This window comes from Mustela putorius, unplaced genomic scaffold, assembly GCF_011764305.1.
Source record: "Mustela putorius furo isolate JIRA1106 unplaced genomic scaffold, ASM1176430v1.1 tig00000179_pilon_pilon_pilon, whole genome shotgun sequence".
Taxonomy (NCBI): Eukaryota; Metazoa; Chordata; class Mammalia; order Carnivora; family Mustelidae; genus Mustela; species Mustela putorius.
Genome location: NW_025421305.1, coordinates 1,233,591 through 1,247,856, shown reverse-complemented (window position 1 = coordinate 1,247,856; position 14,266 = coordinate 1,233,591). Strand labels below are relative to the sequence as shown.

The window sequence follows — 14,266 nt, the reverse complement described above, 5'->3', positions numbered from 1 at the left end:
GGAGGAGCCCATTTATTAACGTACGATCAGAGCATGGCGGGTTCCAGAATGACCTGCTGAGGCCACTGTAGAAAAGAAACAGGATTGTTTCTAGAACTTAGAGTAGAGGCTGCGGGTTGGCAATGTGCAAGGTCAGTCCTAACAAGGGTAAGAGCAGCAGCTAAATGAAGAGAGGGAAAAAATGCTTAGTGCCCATAAAATATGATCAAATCTCACAAGTCCTAGAATTGCATTCGGCAAGAGAAAGGAACAAAGCAGCAATACAAGCTACAACATGGATAACCCTTGAAAACATTATGCAAAGCGGTCTTTTGTGACTGAATGCTTTCATGTATCATGACTCCATTCATGGGAAATGTCCAGAAGTGGCAGTCTCTAGCTTATGTAGCCTGGACATTCCCTCGGGCTGGCGGAGTTGGGGATGAGTGACTGCTTATAAGTAGGAAGCTTCTCTTTGGGTGGTGGAAATGCTCTAAAATTTGATTGTGGCAATGCCTGTACAACTCTGAATACAACCAAAAACCATTCAGTTGTACACTTTACATGGGTGAACTATATGCTAGATGAACTATTTTAAGAAGGCTCTTACAATTCTATCATTGTATATTATATATTCTATCATACCAAAAATTGAAGGTGGTTTTATTATCAGTCATAAGCAGCCATATGAAGGCTAAGTCAGCATGTTTTTCTCAAAAACATGTACTCGAATATACAAGAAATCCATAACAGTTCTATAAAGTGTACATTACAGTTTGCCCAAGCATATGGTTTCGGAGCTTTGTGGAACAAGATTCAAGCCATAGCTGCACCCCTGGCCAGCTGCGCATACTTGGGCAAACTGCTTACTTAACCTAGCTGACCCTCCGTGTAACTGAGGGCCAAGATGAGGACAACATCTACCTTGCGAGGTAAGAAATTACATATCCTCTCTGTAAGCATTCTATATCACTACAACTTTCTAAATGCTGTTATATGAAAAACATTATCCAGAAAAGCTTGCATCAACCTTCTTTGCTTAGATCTTACTCAGAGAAATAAAACAGAATATTCTAATTGAATGTCTTCCATCTTGCATGTCAAGATCTAGATCTCATTCAACTCCACATATCCACTTTATCCAAGTACCCAACAGAGTCCTTTGGATAACAAGGGTGCCAAACACTTTTTTGAGGGCTTACTATGTTTTAGGCTCCCTGTTTCATATTAAAGGTGAATTCAAATTCAAAATCAGGTCAACAAGGCACTGCGCTTTGTCCCACCATACTGACTTTTTAAAATATTATTATTTGGGTGGACCTTGTTGCTGTTCTTATTATCCCTTATCATTAGCCACGAGTTACACTCAAAAATCTATTTCTCAAAAACATGTACTCGAATATACAAGAAATCCATAACAGTGCTATAAAGTGTTCATTACTGATAAGCAGCAATAGGCAGAACAAATAGGAAGGTTCTCTCGTTTTTGAACAATATTTTTTTAAATACGTGCATGAGATTTTAGTCTGGTTTACTTTAATTAGCAACTACATATTTCAAAACGCTAAATATCTTTAGCTATTTTTTTTACCTCTTTCTGAAGTGTGCAATTCATCCCCAAAGAATGAGAGCTGATTTGAATGATTCAAAGTTGACTAACAATTTGTAATTAAACAAATTTTTTAAATTAACATATCAACTAGTTCCTTTTACTATTTAAAAGCAAAAAATGTCATGTTTTTTTTTTTAATCTGTTCTGCCTCTTACTTTGGCATTATAAAAAACAGCATATTTCCAAAACAAGCAGTTTCAAAGGTGTTAGCATAGCACGGCATCCACATTACATGGTTAGTTAAGATTCACAACGTAAGAAATGTTGAGCATAACCTTACCATATCATCCGTCAGTGTCTTAATATTTAAATGCTGCAAATAAAAGAAACCAATCATATCAGTAATTTATAACAGCTTTTTTTTTTATTTTAGCTAATAGAATACATTTAAAAATTCTACAATGCTAAGTTGAATGTAATTAAATTCCTGACAGTCTAATAAAAATGAATTATATATTGCTTTAATCACCTTCTCAAGAAGATGGACAAAAGGAACCCTGAATAGTGTAATTTCAAACGTTTCTCAAGATTTCTTGGACTTGCAAACCTGATAAACTAGAAACCTGTGCTACAACAAATAGATAGTCCTGATTAACAATATTTGTTACCATTAAGTAAATGGACTTTGAACACAATGGATAGGGAGATTTAAAACATGAAAAAAAATCTGAACTACAAGACAGTGAAACTTTAAATCTACCATTAGCATGCAGCATAGAAGATAATGAATGAAGTACTTTGCTGGCTTAATTAAACTTAAACAATTCTAGTAACGAAGAGAGTACTGGAATGACTATTTGCATCTTTAACATCAGTTTGATTTATCACCAGTGGTGACAGTAGACACTTTTCAATTTCATTGCTAGCTTCTTTGAGAACCCTTTTGCTGATTTCCCTGCTAGACAAACATAAGGCCACTTTACAAAGTGAATAAATTAGTTTCTTACAAAGTGGTGTTCAAAAGAAAAAGTATTTAGGAGGAAAAAAAGACAACCAGAAATCTAAGTTTTATAAATTCCGGAGTCAGGCAAGATTTTGTATTCAAGGAGCCAGAATCAATTTCCAATGCTTCCTTGTCTTATTCAGTAGCATTAGACCATTTAAAGGGGCAGAGAAAGGGTCAAGTGCATTCCTAAATAGATCTGATTTTAGAAGTATAAAAGAACATGTGTTAGCATTCATCATCTAACAGCCTGCGTGGCACTGAATTCAACATGGATGGGATGAAATTTGTTATTCATATTTGTACACCAGAATACATCTTTATGCTCATCAATCTACCTGAGGGATGATACAGATTAAAAAATTGTACAGAACAAATCACTATCCCAGATTCTCTTGCTCTTTGACCAAGACATTCCTTCCTCTAGGGCAAGGAATACAGTAACTGGAAGGGCCCAGAATAAGCTTTGTGTAGAACCAAAGCTGAGTAGCTAACCCACCACACTTAATAGCCCCACCACTAGGTTTTAACCTAAACGCTCTGTTCAATTGGGAAGAAAGGAAAGTACTGAATTAACTGGTTTCTAATTCTGGGCTAGAAGTTGTCTTCAATATTACCTTCAGTCCTTGAAAATAACAAGCACAGAAGTCCTTAAGAGTGGGTATACCCCTAGGAAGAACTATTAAGATTTCTGAGGTACTTAGGGGTCACAGTCTCCTCCCAGAGGCCATTATTACAATTAGACACCAGTCTACATGGCTCTCAAGTTCACAGGAAAAGGAGCAGTAGAAAGACTGTGTGGGAAGTCCTTCCCTCCAACTGCCTGCTGTATGCACCAGTTTCCCGCCAACAGAGATTTCCAGCCCACTGCCCGTGGTTAACACATCTCTATTCTTCCACCAGAGATACCACCCCAATCCCAAGGGGGCAAGGCACCTGAAAGGGGTCGTTCTGCATTCCTCTCACAAGAGGAGAGGACTACAGCCAATTACCAAGACAATGGCATTCTAGGTGACTTAATGCTTAAAAACTCAGGCCACAGAAAAAGGATCCCGCTGGAATCCTGTTTAGAGAAGTACACCATGGTAAAAAGAAAACACCCTCCTCAGCGAAATAGTCCCAAATACCTGTTTGAGTTGCCTGAGGAAAATGTCATAAAAGCAACATCGAGGGAATGGAAAGAAACAATTTTTAAAAAACTAGAGTAGAGCCCAAGGAAGATTCACGATCTAAAGACTGCAGAAAAGATGCAGAAAGTACAATACCAAACAGGAAAAGTGGGTAGTGGAGGTTACAGGATGCAAAACACAGAACATGTAAATACCCAGAAACAACATTTTTTTAGAACTCCGAAGGTCTAAAGCTACATAGCCCTTTCAGTTAGAGTTAAACTCACAACTCAGAATAGAACAGTCACCCTTATGTAGAAGAAAGATGCGTAAGATCAATTTTTTGGTCAAAACTTCTTTAGATGGTGAAACCATCTCACTGAGAATCTAGCTTTAGTGGCACCTGGGTGGCTCAGTTGGTTAAGCGAATGCCTTCAGCTGAGGTCATGATCCCAGGGTCCTGGACGGAGCCCCATTGGACTCCCTGCTCATGTGCTCACGCTCTCTCTCTCTCAAATAAAAACTTAAAGAATCTAGCTTTTAAAAGGACTCCATTTGTTCAATGCTTTAGTTTTTTAAAAACTATGCAAGCACATAGGCATGCCCAGTTACTAGCTATATTACAAACAGTCTTCTACAAAAAAGAACATGTGATGAATTGTGACAGAATTATATTGCAGGGGTAAGAAAACTCAAAGGGATCCAAGTTCAGGAAGTCTAACAACAGTCTGAGAGAAAAAACAAGAAGGACTAATCAAGACACTAACCACACCTACAGAGCCTAAGGTTCATTTCCCAGGCAACGACAGACCATACCTAGATGTGAAAGTATTCAAGGACTCCATATTTAACAGCTCAGAAACGTCCAAAAATAATACTGAAGCTTTCATAGCACTGAGGATAAGAGTAGAGCTGGCTCTTTGATAACATAAAGAAAAGCTTTTGACTGGCTTTTCATGCGGTCATATTTTTAGTCCCCGGTAGAGAAAGTGAGACATGTTAGGGACAGGTGAGAATGAGTAAAATCTCTCCAGCTTCTTTTGATCTGTTCATTTATTCAAAACCAAACCGTGCCTACCTCAGAAAAATAAACACCTGGCCATTACCCCAGTCTTCGCTACTCTCACCCGCCAGAGAACCTAACCTCTCTTCTCCATAATTCCTCCTTTGGGAAAGGAGAGTCCTCGAGATATACTAGCTTTCAGGAAGAGACATCAGTTAAGCATTCATAGAAGGGAAAAAATTAATTTCTAAGAAAACTCAACATTTTCAGAAGGATCAAAAGGCAGCAACAGAACTGCTAGAAAACCACTACCTCTCTAGAAAAACCAATTATCAAATTGTTACTTGAACTTCTCTCCTAGATGACACAACACAGGAGCTGGGCACCTAACAAGTCTCTCTCTCTTTTTTTTTTAAATTCTAACTCAACGCCAGTGTTCTTTTTCCTTCAATAAACTTCAATGGTGAGGAAAAATGAAAGGAAAAACAGAATGGCTAATTCTAGTAACAGCTTGAACTTATTTCAATACCTATTTTAAGATGCTCTCCTCAGCCATTCCGGTTCTTTTCACGTCTACTATCACATCAAAAACTCCTGTGCAATGGGTCCAAGAAAAGGCAATTCAAATCTCTGAGCAGCTCTACAAGTCGATTTGGTTCTAGGTCACCAGAATCCATGACCTTTATAGTCATCTGGAGAATGCTGAAAAGTATTTAAAGTATTCACTGCCAGAAATGGTCCTAGAGTACCTTGAAGCTTATCTAAACTAGGTTTAGATAAGTTGTTTCTGAGCGTCTCCTAGAGGTCTTACTCAGACACCGATGCAGCCGGAATATTCCCAAAGCTAACACAGCACCAGGCATCATTTCTTATTGGTTCAAGAAGGATTTTGTTTTTTTACATTCTAGGATCACCATAAGGAAATTAAGTTTTGTTGAACCTTTTTAGAGAAGGATTTGGTGAAATAAATCCTATGTTCACATTCTTTAACCTAGTAATTCTACTTCTAGAATTAGAAAATAAACAGAAGTGTGTACACAGGTATTTGTTACTATATTTTATCTTAAATACCTAGAATTGTCATCAACCTAAAACTTCCCAGAATATGGGAATGATTATATAACTACAGTCCTGCCTCCTATACTTACATAGGAAAATGCATACTATTGTTACATGAAAAAAAGATGCATTTAAAATTGCATATGCAATATAATTCCAACTCCATTAATAAACACTCCTATGGAGAAAAAAGACAGGAACTATTTTTAATTTTATATATCCGGATTGTGGGATTTGGAGCAATTTTTTCCCCCCACATTTTCCTCTATATTCCCAGTTGTCTAGAATAAGCTTATTTATTTTTATAATGAGAAAAGCTTTTTTACATTACTATGGATAATACTTTCCATACCAAGCAGAAAATATAGATAAGTTTCTTTTCAAATAATAATGTATGAAGTTAAAAAAAAAATCTAAAAAATCTAATATTGTAAACACAGACTAGGGTTTTTTAAATGCATATTTGCAAATATGTCTGAATACATTAAGCACATTATTCACTGGTTTTGTAATTCACATATATAAATTAACCAATTTCAAAAAGCTCCTTGGTTTTGTGAATTATTGATGTTGTCAACCTGCTGGAGACTTAATTCCAAGAAAAATATACGAATCACTACATCACAAGCACAAATCCTTTTGACACAAATTCAATTTCTGTGGCAATAACATATTGACTTAGCTTTATTTTCCTATTTTATGACACTTATGAATGGCAGAGATAAAAGAAATCTATCATTTTTCTTTATTGTAAATGTAAACGATCTCATGCTATGTTGAGAATGTTAAGGTAAATACCACTCACCTGGTAACTTTCATGCAAAGGAGGACATGGTACCAAAATAAAACAGGATTTGGGATTTTAGGCAAAAACCTAATCTCCTACTCCTAATCTTCCTACTGCATGATTAGGTTGCTAACATGGGGCAAGACAGTATGTCAAAAATGAAGAGGACTCAGTCCCTGCCCAGAGAAGCTTAAAGCCAAAAGAGCAGCAAGACAATAACCGCGGTGAGAGACAGTGAGGGCAGCGCACATCAGAGCTGTTCAATGGCGACCAGAAGGAAAAGCAATCCCTCCTTGCTAACTATATCTGGTTAAATACATGCTATTATCAGGCAAACATAACCATGATGGAAGACTGAAGTCACATTCATCCTCAGCCATGATTCGGGAAAAACCTGTAACAGAAAATTTCCTCTTCTAACAGCATAACAGAATCTGAAGGCAGGCACTCAGCAAATGTTTATTAAACATTACTATATTCTTGACAAGGAGTACACTGGTAAATAAAACAAGGACTCCTGTCCTAAAAGAACTTTCCTTCTCTTGGGAAAGAGACCATAAACACCATAAATAAGTTACAGAGGATGTTAGAAGGTGACGCTTGTTATGCTAAAACGAAAAGCCAAGCAAGGCAAGGGAGGCTAGGAAGCCAAGCGGGAGCATTTGCTGTTTGCAATTTTGAATGCGGGGAACTGGGCCAGCAGAGGTCTGACAGGGAGTGTGGAACTGGAGCAGAGCTGAAAGCGGACTAAGGGGGTTGCTGTGTGGACATGGAGGAAAGCAGCTCAGAGGGAAAGCAGCCCCCAGAAAGTCTGGGGCGCTCAAGGAACAGGGACCAGCACAGCTACAGCAAACAAGACAAAAGAAAGGGAGGGAGCCGTAGCAGGTGGACACCAGTGCACTTTAAGGCCAGGGACTCTTTTATTCCTCTTCCTCTTACGGAACAGTCACAAATACAAAAAGTACAAAAACATGCTATGAATAATCAACTTAACCAATAAACAACAGTTGAATACAAGAGATACAAGACTCCCCGGAGGGAAAGCCCCAGAGGGAATGGAAGGAACAGTGGCTGTTCTCGACCATTTCCTTCAGGGCTCCTTAACGGGGCTCTTGCCAGGCGTTATTTACTAAGAAGTATTAGAAATACTCTCAAAACACTGTAAAGCCCACCAAGGCAGTCTTTGGACCAACTCAGCTAGGTCTATTCCATTAACAAAACTTTTCAAATACAGGACTAGAGGATGGGGAGGCAGGTGCGGAAGCTGTCAAAGGAATAGCCCAGCATGTTTGGAGAAAGGAAAGTTAGAAAAAATGTTTAGTTACAATAGTTTAATTACAACGTAACTCCTGAGACCCCACAGGAGTCTGAGCCCCAGCCCTAGGGGGTCCTCCCCCAAGGGGTCAACAAAGAGCCAGGTGCCCACAGATAACTGAGTCCCGCCACAGGGTCGGTCCCTCTCAGGCAGCATCCCCTCTTTGCCCTTTCCCCTCCAACACTTTCATAAGCAATTCCCCTGTTAAATTGTTCCACCAACGTTTTTATTTCTTGTCTGGGCTCTGTTCCTTCACATACTCCCCTTTCAAACATCGCCTGCTTCCTGAAGGTTCTAACTCACCCATAAGCACACCTCTTCCGTGACTCTTATTTATGCCCTGCGTTCCCCAGCAGAAGGCTAACACCCTGGGTCCTAGAATCCAACTCACCTAGATTGGAATCCAGCTCCGATAGGGATCAGCTGTGAGACCCCAGGCACTGAAACTCCCTGATCAGTTTCTCCTGGTACCAGTTGAGTAGGAAGCGTCTGTCCTCACAGGCTTGTCTGAAGCCTTAGTTGAAAAAAATCACCACAAGTCCCCTTCCTTCCCACACTAACATCCCCACCAGCGTTGATGAGGGAGCAGAAGGCTGGCTGAGGACAAAGCAAAAAGGCTGATATCTCGCAATCTCCCCCTCACCCCAGCAAAAGGTTGACACCTCGCAATCTCCTCCTTACCCCCACTCCATTACTCCAGGGTGGGACAAATGTGACATTCTTTAGGAATCTCCCAACTATCTTGATGTTAATGGCTTGCCAAAAGGGAAAAGACAACATTGATCAAGCCACAAAACCTCCAGTATCCCGGCACCTAGTAGGCCCTCTTTAGCATATGGAAGCTCCATTGAAACCTCCCTCTCCCTCACTTTCCCCCAACGGCGGGGTACATAACCTGCCATCCCTCACAACCCGGGGCAGCAGCTCTTTCTGCCCACGGGTCCTGTCCCCGTGCTTTAATAAACCATCATTTTGCAGCAAAGATGTCTCAAGAATTCTTTCTTGGTCATCGGCTCTGGACCTCGCCCCACCAAACCTCACCTAGATTCTAGAACTCCATCAGTATCACCTTGGTTCAGATCACCATCATTCTCCTTAAAACCACATCCAACAGTCTCCCCTCACTGGGGGGCTGAAATCATCCTCTAATCCAGTTAAATCCATCTGTTACTGCTGTAAATGTGTGCAGGTCCCCTCCCCAGAGTGGGCATAGGCTCCGAGAGCAGGATTTTTGTCATGGTCATTTTGCCAGCATCTCTATTTGCTGGGTGTCAGTTATATTGGACCATTCTCTTGACAGCTGCTGAGGCCTCGCAATGTTGTCATTTTTCTTTGGGGCTGAGAACTCAAGCAGTGGCAGTTTCCCAAGGCCATGCCCAGAGCCTGGGCCTCAGGACAGGGACAGCTAGCTGGGTGAATGAGATGGAGGTAAGCAGACCTGAGTAGCTACTGCATGAATAAACCTGTGGTGGGGGTGGGCGGTGTCAGCCTTCATTATCAGCAAAAAATGATAAGTCCACCACACTTCATCCAAAGCTCTTCCTTTACAATTCCCTTGGGTCACTGATCATTGTTTGCAGTTTGTGTTTGTCTTTGGCTTTCTTTTTGTTTTGTTTTTAATATGCCAGGGACTTTGGTTCTTCCTCATCTTTGAATGCCTAGACCTAGTACAGGGAACACTGTAGGTCAGTGGTTTTCAACCTGACCATACCTGAGAATCAGCTGAAGAGTTTTTGTTTTCTTTTCTTAACATTCCAAACCAACTGAATCAGAATATCTGAAGGTAGAGCCTGTCACAAGTACTTATAAAGCCTGTCATAACTACTTGTGACTCTAATGGGAAACTAGGGGTAAATGTATAACGATCTTTTATATAGATAGATAACACACACAATGGAATACTATACAGCCATCAAGAAAATGAAATCTTGCCATTTGCGACAACATGAATGGAACTAGAAGGTATTAAGCTAAGTGAAATAAGTCAATCAGAGAAAGACAATTATCATATGATCTCTCTGATATGAGGAACTCCAGAAACAAGACAGAGGATCACAGGGGAAGAGAGGGGAAAATGAAACAAGATGAAACCAGAGAGGGAAACAGACGGTAAGAGACTCTTAATCTCGGGAAACAAACAGTGTTGCTGGAGGGGAGGGTGTGGGAGGGATGGGGTGTCTGAATGGACATTGGAGAGGATATGTGTTATGGTGAGTGTTATGAACTGTGTAGGACTAATGAACAGCAGACCTATACCCATGAAACAAATAATGCATTATATGTTAATTAAAAAAAAAAAAAAAACTAGCTTGGACAAAGTCTTCTGAGCTCAATCTTCCAGTGCCAAGACTATCATCAAGGAATCTCCAAAGACCCACATGTCAATATGGTAGATACTCATTGGCTTCTCTGCCTCATGCACAGAACCCCTTCTCTATGTCAGCGGGGTGGACCCAGCAGGCTTCGTTGTTCTCTGTGAGCCAGGGCTGACCACAGATGTGAGCAGAGCTCAACCCCCACACCCAACCAGAGCCAATCAGATCCTCACTCTACCAAAAATCTGGATTTGGGATTTGGAGATGAGAATGACAATCTGTTCTCGCATGGGTGGAGAGCATGTAGGTCTGGAACTGCAAGGCTCTGAGCTTGGCTGTGTAAAGATCACAGACACAGAAGCTGTGCTCTGTGGAGACACAACAATGGAACAAATGCCTAGTGAGAAGCAAAACGAGGCTGTGTGACCCCTGAAAAGAGAGAATGACAGAAGTTGCCAGCTATCAGTTCTTGGTTCCAAACCCTTGGGAAGATCAGCTACATTTACTATGCTTGATCCAAGAATATACCCCCCTGTGTCTTTACAACTGCCCTTTCCAATTTCAAACTAGATATTGTATAGGGGTCTGTTTCTTTAAGTCAAAAAAGGCTCTGACTGAGACAAAACTGAAGACCCTCAGTACCCAGAGACTGTAGTCCACCTCATCATAATCACCACCACTTCCTGAGCACTCTTCATAATTACCAACACACCCAACAATCCTATTAATTAACCATTATCCCCATCTTAGACATCAGAAAATGAAGTGTCAGAGAAGTGATTTGCCAGTGTGAAAAGTGATCAGGCTGGAAATGGACCCTTGGTCCCTGTGACTCCAAAACCCTCATTCCCCTTCCCTCCGTCCCCACTGCTACAATGGGACAGCTGCTGTTACCAAATCTAGGGAGGACTCACAGTGGAAATAAAGCAGTTTCTGAGGCAAAGAAATTTGAAAATGAAATGTTAACAAGAAAAACGAGCACAATTCCAACTGGGTGATTATTAAGTGTTAAAACACTGACCACAAAGTTACACCTTAAAAGTTCTGATGAGTGAGTATAACAAGCCGGGGGCGGGGGAGGAAGGGGCAGACTGTGATTTCTATAAACTAATAGGAATATGTTTGTTTGTTTTTAAGATTTTATTTATTTATTTGGGAGAGAGAGAGTATGAGTACGGGAAGGGGAAGAGGAAGAAAGAGTGTGAGTGTGGGAAGAGGAAGAAGGAGAAGCAGACTCACCCCTGAGCAGGGAGCCCAAGTAGGGGCTCGATCCCAGGAACTCCCAGGGTCATGACCTGAGCTGAAGTCAAATACTTAAACCACTGAGCCACCCAGGTGCCCCAAGAATATGTTTTGTTAGGGAGTTTTCTCCATTTATGTCTTAAAGTTGCTCTCTTAAGGGTTTAATAGAGATGGAGTAAGTAGTTCTATTCTATTTCTAATTTGTAGAATTTAAACTGCAGTATATACCACAAGCCTTAGAAAACCATGCCCTCCCGATTCAGACTAAAATGTAAGTCACAACAATATCCACATTCAAGAAAACACACACACACACACACACACACATCCAAATCAAAAATTACAGGGCAACATCAATCAAAGAAAATTCAGTATTTTTAGTTCTTGATGAAGTTTGAACTCTACAATAACTAAATTGCTGAAAACTTTTCTTGCATAATTTGATTACTTTTTGTTACTAGTGTCTACAATGGTTCCTCACTGCAAATGAGCCCAAACGATGAGTGCATATTACAAGGTTAACATCTAAAAAACAGAAAAAAGAGCACAATCCCAACCCTTACATCCAGTCCTAGTATTATGCATAAAATGTAGTTCATTTTACATTTCTTCTAGAAACATTACCCAAGCTGGTTATACAGTTAGCATCTAAGCTAAGCCAACACCACAGTAGGCCTGGCCCAAAAAGACCTACGATACATGTCAGCTGCCCTGAAGGAGTTGACAACCCAAAAGGCTCTAGAGAAAAAAATAAAGAGCCTGGATCACTTATTTTCTCTTTCTGGTGATTCCAAAACTAGTATCACAAACTAACAGTCCTGCAAGGGCTACCCACACTGAAATACAAAGTTTCCTCATCTTAATGCTTTTCTTTGCACTTGTCATCCTGAGGTATCCAGAAAGATAAATCCTTGAATGGGATCAGACACAGAGCAGCCCAATACTGCACCAAATCTGCACCGTGACATATCATGGCACAGTGAATTTCCAACATATGGCATTCTATGTTCAAAACATTAGGTTTTGAACACACCAATTTCTGCAGTCAAGCTGCGAGCTCAAGCAACTTCAGCCTAATTGCCCTTGGCAATCTTCCAGCGATGCCAAAATCCGGCTCTTTCTAACAACATTAGCCCAAGTATATTTGCAAAGTACTTCTAAAAGTCCATGGTTCCATGTTGATAATTGCACTATTCAAGGACACCAACAAAACAGGTCAACAAGGATTATGGGGAAGTGCTCAGCTGACAGCCACAGCCATGAGAAGGCACCCAATGATCCTAATAAACTAGGGCAAATTATTCAGGACTGCAGATCTCACAAGGGTGTGAAGATAATCCTCCCCCCTATTTCTTTTTCTTTTTGAGATATCAATGACACTTAACATTGTGTAAGCTAACAGTGCCCAAAGTGTTGATTTCATACATTTATATATTACAGTGATTACCACCATCGCGTTAGCTGATACCTTTATCATATCACATAATTATCACTTATTTTTTGTAGTGAGAACATTTGAGTTCTGGTCTCTTAGCAATTTTGGAGTAGATGATACAGTATCGTTTAATCACTATGCTATGCACTGGAGATCTTGAACTTCGGTTTTAGTTGGAAGTTTGTAGCCTTTAACATCTCTCCAGTTCCCCCATCCTTCCCACCACCCTGGGCCTTGGTACCCATCATTCTACTCTCTTGTCTGTACAAGTTTGGCTTTTTTAGATTCCACATTATAAGTGATATCATACAATATCTATCTTTCTCTGTCTGGCTTATCTCATTAAGCATAATGTCCGGGTCCATCCGTGTTGTTGCAAAGGACAGGATTTCCTTTTCTCATGACTGAAAAATATTCTATTGTGTGTGTATACATAGTGCATCTTTTTTGTTCATTCGTCTGTGGAAAGACATTTAGATTGTTTCTATATCTAGGTTATTGTGAATAATGCTGCAATAGACATGGGAGTGCCATGTCTCTTCAAGATCCTGTTTTAATTTCCTTTGGATATATATCCTGTGGGACTGCTGAATGATATGGTCGTTTTATTTACGATTTTTTGAGGAACCTCCACACGGGTTTCCACGGTGGCTGAACCAATTTACAGTGTCACTAACAGTACAAAGGGTTCCCCTTACATCCTCATCATCATGTGTTCTCTCTTGCCTTGATGACAGCCCTTCTAACGGCTGTGATCCCACACCTGGTTCTATCATTGCTGATGCTGTTTGGCTCATAAACCTATCGCTGATGGTGGCATCAGGGGCTATGAAAGTGCACCATTTTGGCCAGAATAAGATGTGCCTGTTCTCCAAAAGGGGTCAATCATCACATCACCTTCAGGGAAGCTGACTTAGCGGAGAAGATGCTAAGGGGCAAGCAGAACAGAATATCTCATCACAGAAAGTCCTCCTGAAAAACACTAATCTAGGCAGTAGTAAAAGCTAAGGAAATAGATAAGCTCAGGCTGAAAGGAGGTATAAGCTGGAAGAATATGACTGGAGACAGTACTTGGGAACACTAATTTAAAATGATGCAAAGATGGGCACCTGGGTGGCTCAGTGGGTTAAAGCCTCTGCCTTCAGCTCATGTCATGGTCCCGGGGTCCTGGGATCGAGCCCCACATCAGGCTCTCTGCTCTGCGGGGAGCCTGCTTCCTCCTCTCTCTCTGCCTGCCTCTCTGCCTACTTGTGGTCTCTCTCTGTCAAATAAATAAATAAAATGGTGCCAAGAAAGATGAGCAAAGATCAGAAGAAAAGTACACATCATGGCAAAGCTTTCAAGAAGCTAGAGGTTGGTGCTAATCCTGTGAAGTAAGTCAAGTAAGATGAAGTTTGAAAATCAGCCACCATGTTGGTAATAATGGTTCTGCCCAAGCAATTTCAGTGGAATGAACAGAAGCAAAGG

At 40.6% G+C, this 14,266-nt stretch overlaps 1 protein-coding gene across 4 annotated transcripts in view; it reads right to left on the bottom strand.

Moving 5' to 3' along the window:
* The window catches only part of DIAPH3 (diaphanous related formin 3), a 499,636-nt gene that overhangs the window by 472,029 nt on the left and 13,341 nt on the right, over positions 1 to 14,266 (bottom strand). For 2 of the 4 annotated variants that reach the window (XM_013047223.2, XM_004775321.3), the window contains exon 2: positions 1,872 to 1,904. The exons of the other annotated variants lie outside the window; for them this stretch is intronic. In XM_013047223.2, coding sequence (XP_012902677.2) covers positions 1,872 to 1,904 — 33 coding nt within the window. The remainder of the gene's footprint in view (positions 1 to 1,871; positions 1,905 to 14,266) is intronic. 4 annotated transcript variants of the gene reach the window in all.